Genomic DNA, 6,057 nt, shown 5'->3' on the forward strand with positions numbered 1-6,057 from the left:
GCATTTATACTGAGAGTATTTTACACATATGTTGACTATGTTTACTAACTTTGATGTGAAGAGATAGTTGGTTGCGTTGGATGTCATTTAGGTGAATCAGAGCTGTACTCTATACACTATTTTTTATCAATCAGTTTAATAAAATCCCAATAAAACTGAGTGAGTTATGTGGCTACAATGTAAGACAATATGGAAAAACTTCAATGGGAATGAGCATTTCTGGAAGACATATGTCCGAATTTGACTGACACATGGCATTAGGTACTGACACCTTCCAAGTGCCAATTCCTTCCTTGTTGATAGGTGGCATTCCATCATCAGTAATTTTGTCAGCACTATCATTAAACCACAAACAGGAGGACTGCGGATGCCGCAGTTAAGCACACCAACAAAATTCTCTTCAATGGCGGTTGTTTGGTGTGACTCGCTATCTTGTGGCTTAATCATAACTCGGGGGCATCCTCCTTCCCTCGGACAGAACCATCTATAGGACTGTTTTTTTTTCTTTGTATCACTCTGTCTGGGCGCAGCGCGCCGGAAGCAGACCATAACAGTCTCTGAGAACGCAAGCCAGGAAACAAGCCTCTGCTACCCATCCTCCGCTCTTCCACAAAGCCCAGTCATCATTACCGGGCACCGTGCCTTATTGGCTTGAACCGCCTCCCTCATCTTCTTCTTACACACACACACACATGCTCCCACCCTTCCTTCTCTCTGCCATCACCAATGTGCGTCGAGAAAGTCTCCTCCTCCCGGTCCTGAGCGCACGTCTCCAACCAGCCTTTTACGCGCGTAGATGCTCTTCTCGAGAATCCCCTCGCGGTCGGCCCCTCCCCTTTCCGTTTTCTCGCCGCCCTCATTCATTCATGACCCCCGAGCAGTGACGTAGGAGATTCCACGGTGCCCACTGCCGTAGGCAACTACGGCATGCTGGAGTATATATGGGACAGTGGTGGCCATCAGCCGGCACACTCTCAGTCGCTCCGACTCGGGAACCAGAGCATCAGCGGAGATAGCAAGGCTTTACTTCGCCCTCTCAGGCTAACTCGCTTTGGGCTTTGGTTCAGGATGGACAACTCTTCTATTTCTCGGAGCCGACGAAGCTCCATCATGCGCAACTGCAAAAGTAAGTTTATTTTCCGTCTTTGGCTGGGGACAATTTTTGGATTTTACATGGAATTGAAACGTGTTTGCTCTATGATTGAATTTGTGCATGAATGCATTAAGTTTTATATAAAATTATATGTGAATTCTGTGATGTACCGTATATTATAAGCAGAGAAAATTGAAAGACGATGAATGTTTTACTATTCAGAACCACAGATGAATCTCCTATTAACAATTTCAGTCTTATTGATAATTGCACATTTTTCGTATTGGTAGAAGTAGAAATGAGTTTTACTAAAGTCTCAGAATTCAATGTTGTGTTTTGACTGAGCGGTTTTGTGGCCATGTTGTGCGTAACAGTCAGACCGAGTGCGTAAGTATGATAGGCATAACTCAGAGGTGTGTATTCTTTTGGAAATTGTAACTTTAGCTGAAGTTTCCGTGTATTCAAGCTCTTTATTGAAATTGGAGAATTAAACGCGTATTTCAAATGAGTGCAGTTGCTTTAACGTCAGGACTCTCTGTGCTTTTGCACTGGATAAAAGAGGATGAATTCAGCACCACGGACTTCTCTCACCTCTTTTTCTTCTCTGTCTCTCCTCCAGACGGTCTCTCCCTCTGGCTGGTGGTCTGGCTGGTCCTCGGCAAGCCAAATCCGGCGTCGGCGTGTCCGCACCACTGCGTGTGCTACCCGACACCAATGACTGTGAGCTGCCAGGCGCAGAACTTCACCGCCGTCCCCGTGGGAGTGCCGTACGAGTCCCAGCGCGTGTTCCTCCAGAACAACCGGATTACGGAGCTCAGAGTTGGCTCTTTTGGCTTCGGAACTCAGGTAGGAGGGCAAAAGAAAAATAAAAAGTTTCAAAACGTGTTTTAATAGTATTTTTTTCCCCAGCATTTAAATCTGAAGAAAAAAATAGCTCAAGATTTTTATATGTCTTCTTGTAGGTTCTGTGGCTGTTCTCCAACAACATCACATGGATTGAGGCAGGTGCTTTCAGTGAGCTGAGGGACTTGGAGGAGTTGGATCTGGGAGACAACCCCGGCCTTCACAGGCTTGAGGGGGGAGCTTTCCGCGGCCTTGAGAAGCTCCAGAGCCTCCACATGCACCGCTGCCGGCTCACTGCCCTGCCCCATGACATCTTCCACAAGCTTTACAGCCTACAGTTCCTCTACCTGCAGGTAGGGGCGCTAGAGACACATTGCTGCACTCATTTCTAATTCACATACACGTGCAGCTGCCCACATTGTGCATGTGCTACCCAGATTCCAGATCAGATAGGTGAGTTAATTTCTTTCCTTATCTTCTTTTCTTGATTTTCAGGAAAACAACCTTCACTTCCTGCAAGATGACATCTTTTCTGACCTCATCAACCTGAGCCAGCTGTTTCTCCATGGCAACCGGATCCGAACCCTCTCAGAGAACGTGTTCCGTGGCCTGGTCAACCTCGACCGGCTTCTCCTCCATGATAACCGCGTCCGTCAGGTGAACCGCCGCGCCTTCCGCGATCTGGGCCGCTTGACGATGCTTTTTCTCTTCAACAACTCCCTGGCCGAGCTGCCAAGCCAGACCCTAAGGGACACCCAGGGCATCGAGTTTCTCCGCCTCAATGCCAACCCATGGTCCTGTGGCTGTGAGGCTCGTGCCTTGTGGGAGTGGTTCCGTGAGGCTCCCGTCTCATCATCCGAGGTGATCTGTGCCTCTCCTTCCATCCGCCGTGGCCAGGATCTCCGCTTCCTCCGAGAGATGGACTTCGCCCTCTGCCCCCTGCCTGACCCTGGCTCCATCGCTGGCTCCACCACCACCACCTTCAGCACCAAGACCCGCTGGTGGTTCCACAAAAACAAGCCCCAGTCATCCACAAAAGGCATTTTTGAGAAGTCGTCAGAGACTGTCAAGGCTGGCTTGTATGGAAAAGGTCCTTCCACAACCACCTCAGTGGTCAAGTATGAATTGGCGGATGAAGAGCTGGCTCTGCCCAAACTTGACCCTGAAGAGTACTGGGCAAACTACGGCAATGAAGACTCAGGTGTCACAGTGCGGTGCTTTGAGCTTGAATGTCCACCTGAGTATGATTTGCCTCCATCTTCCTCTCCTCCCAGATCATCCTCACCCTCTTTACTCTCTCTACTAGCCCTCTCTGTCTTCACCATCTGCCTCCACCTACTATTTGGCTGAATTGAACTCTTAGTGCCACACCCCTTCCCTTCCAGCCTGTTTTAGAGGCTGAAGGAACCCTGTTAGACTCTTTATACCCCCTTTGCCCACTCTGCTGTCAGGTTTTCCTCAAGGAACAGCATGGGAGATTGGGGGAATGGCTAGATTTTTAATCTACCACCTATAGGGCTTAACACTTATTCAGGACTGCTAAGAGTTCTTCATCTACAATCATCTACAATGATCAACAGGTATGGCTTTCTGTGCCTTACCTGCATTACGACTCCCTGCGAGCAGGGCTACGAGGGCTGAGTCCATCACCAGTAAGAAGGCAATTTGATAGCAGTTGTGTACGATGTTGTCAATTCTGTCACCTCAACTTTAGTCAATACTACTAGTGCTATTAGTGCATCCAGTTATCTGGCTGCTATGAATACTACGATTACTGTTAGAAACAGTGTACAGTAATTACACTACTGTAACCACTTAAAGTGTCATGTAAATAGGTTTGTGTTGTGAGTGGCTGACTTTGTGGTCCAGCGCAATCACTTTTCATTTGGATCCAGAAAAACTGTGAAGGCTTGTGCCTCTACTTGACAGAGCACCATGCACAGTGAAGCAGGGAAGAGATAGGAGCACAAAAATACTGTGAAGACAAAGACGATAGAGGGGAATTCAAGATGACAGGGACAACAAATGGGAAGGAGGGAGAGTGTTTGAGCAACAATAAGAGTGGGAGAAGGTCAGTGCTGGCAGTAGAAGCAGCAACCTGCAGGAGATAAGTAATAAATCTGGTTCATCTGTAGTCCTCCATTCGCCACCGTCTGTAAATATGGTGTTGTTTAGCGACAACCACATGGAGAGAATGCTTTCTTTCGGAAAGCTGGAGATTTTTGATTTTGGATGTCTTTCTGTGACATATTGATATAATGTGTGATGATTGTTAACTTGAATGCCAATGAATGATCTTGATATAAAAGATATACTGAATATTTCCTGTATCATGCCTTTCTTTGATGAATATCTTCTAATTGGAGGGTTTTTTGTGGGCGGTTGGTGATTTTGAAGCAATATGAATGCAAGAGAGAATATGGTAAAGCAAAATATGATACAAACCAAAGTAGCAGATTGCTGTTGGGTGACAAAACTGTGACTAAAGAGCTTGTGGACCTAAAGAACTGACCACACAGTCACATGGGCAGCTCTGGCTATCACAGGCATCTGTGAGTGTGCATCAAAGGCAATGAATGGATTCACAAGTTGGCAACTCTGCAAAGGCAAATACGTCACTAGATTTAGCACTTCACTGACTCACCAAGGGGTTGCGCCAAACGGACAGATGAGGTGTAAATTGGATGCTTTTGGTGAGCAAACTAAGAGAGCAACACAGGAATCTGGAGCCAGTAAATTAAGACTCCCGTGCAGACTTGTTGAGATTAGGCTACTCCAAAAAGTCAAGTTTTGCAGGGGGATTCTGAGGCTGCAAGTCATTTTGATCAAGAAGCGGAAAGAGTTAAAGCTGAAGCAGGAAGTTTCCAAATATAGTCCTCCACACTGAGGGAACAAAGACGATGTTGATGTACAACTATGCCTTTATTTCCTCTCTCTGCTCACCTAATGTTACACACTTTATTTCAAGCTATCTCGAGCCCTCAAAGGTAGTGGAAGAGATTCTTCAACGAAGGTTATCAGGGGAAGGCCAGAATGTAGTAGGAGTGAAAGAGTAGGTGGTTATGTTAGAAATCTTCACACATGCAGACAGATGCAATCAGAGAGCTGGTGAGCTTCGCAGTGCTTTTCACTCCTTTGATATTTCTCGCCACAATGAGGAAAGCCTGTGGGAAATATTCAGTGCTATCTTGCTGTTTAGTAAGTCTCCTAGAGGAGGTCAAACTGAGCCCGGGTGCTCTCTAGTGACCATTACGTCACTTTCAGATGACCAAAGTGCCAGTTATACCATTTCCCCAAAGTTTCCCTTGTTAGTCTGACAGTCTGCATGTTTTATGTTTTGTATCTGAAGAGAGAAATAGTCATTAATATATTAAACACTGACTTGTTATTTATTTTTACTGTAAAAGAAAAAAGACATGTTCTTGAAAGAATAAATTCATACTTGTTTTAACAAAGTCTGTTTGTGTGGGAGTTTTATTCTATGTCTTGGCAAATATCCAGTCAAGCACCCAAAGCAAAAAGAGTACAGCACACACACACACACTCAAACTCACACACACTGACACACAGAGACTGCTGGCCTTGTGTATGCAGGCAGCTGACCATCCCTTTCAGCTACCCAACTATTAATAAAAGCAAAACAGTAACAGAAAGTGAGCAGGTCTGCAGTACTCTGCTTAGTGAATCTAAATCAAATTCAAGCAGCAGGAATCTTAGCTCTCACTTATATGAGACTGGTACACATTAACACATAATGTAAATCATTCAATCTAAATTATGAGCGTACAGATTAATGTCATTTTATTGACAATTGATTTTGTCATTCTAAGTTAGGCCATGTCGTCATGAGTTACAACAAAGTCACTCATTGTCAGTTTTTACAGTGTAAGATGAGCTTAAATACATTTACCTGACAAGCACTGTTTGGAAACTCAAGAATTTCACTTCTGTTTATAGACTGCTTAGTTAAAACATTTGCATTAAACCTTCATGAGCTGAAGTTGAATAACAAAGGTCTCTTCTATATTAATACATGAACAATAATCGTCCCTTTTCCTGAACAGCTTCTGAAAGGCTCAGAGGCGACAGAAAAAACTGTAGTAGCATATTTTGGAACAAAA

General features: G+C 45.1%; 1 protein-coding gene across 1 annotated transcript; it reads left to right on the top strand.

The window, feature by feature from the left end:
- The first annotated feature begins 912 nt into the window (after window positions 1-912).
- LOC102236583 (reticulon-4 receptor-like 2) lies at window positions 913-4,257 on the top strand. Its single transcript, XM_005803013.3, has 4 exons — window positions 913-1,126; window positions 1,713-1,939; window positions 2,056-2,289; window positions 2,432-4,257. The coding sequence occupies exons 1-4, from the start codon at window positions 928-930 to the stop codon at window positions 3,284-3,286; spliced, it is 1,515 nt and encodes a 504-aa protein (XP_005803070.2). The 5' UTR covers window positions 913-927; the 3' UTR covers window positions 3,287-4,257.
- Window positions 4,258-6,057: the final 1,800 nt, after the last annotated feature.

This window comes from Xiphophorus maculatus, chromosome 5 (genome assembly GCF_002775205.1).
Source record: "Xiphophorus maculatus strain JP 163 A chromosome 5, X_maculatus-5.0-male, whole genome shotgun sequence".
NCBI classification, from domain to species: domain Eukaryota; kingdom Metazoa; phylum Chordata; class Actinopteri; order Cyprinodontiformes; family Poeciliidae; genus Xiphophorus; species Xiphophorus maculatus.

Excerpts from the sequence above, each read along its gene's own strand:
- LOC102236583 (XM_005803013.3), top strand. The coding sequence starts at position 928 with ATGCTGGAGTATATATGGGACAGTGGTGGCCATCAGCCGGCACACTCT. Across the intron at positions 1,127-1,712 it reads CATCATGCGCAACTGCAAAA|ACGGTCTCTCCCTCTGGCTG; the intron begins GTAAGTTTATTT and ends TCTCTCCTCCAG. Across the intron at positions 2,290-2,431 it reads TACAGTTCCTCTACCTGCAG|GAAAACAACCTTCACTTCCT; the intron begins GTAGGGGCGCTA and ends CTTGATTTTCAG.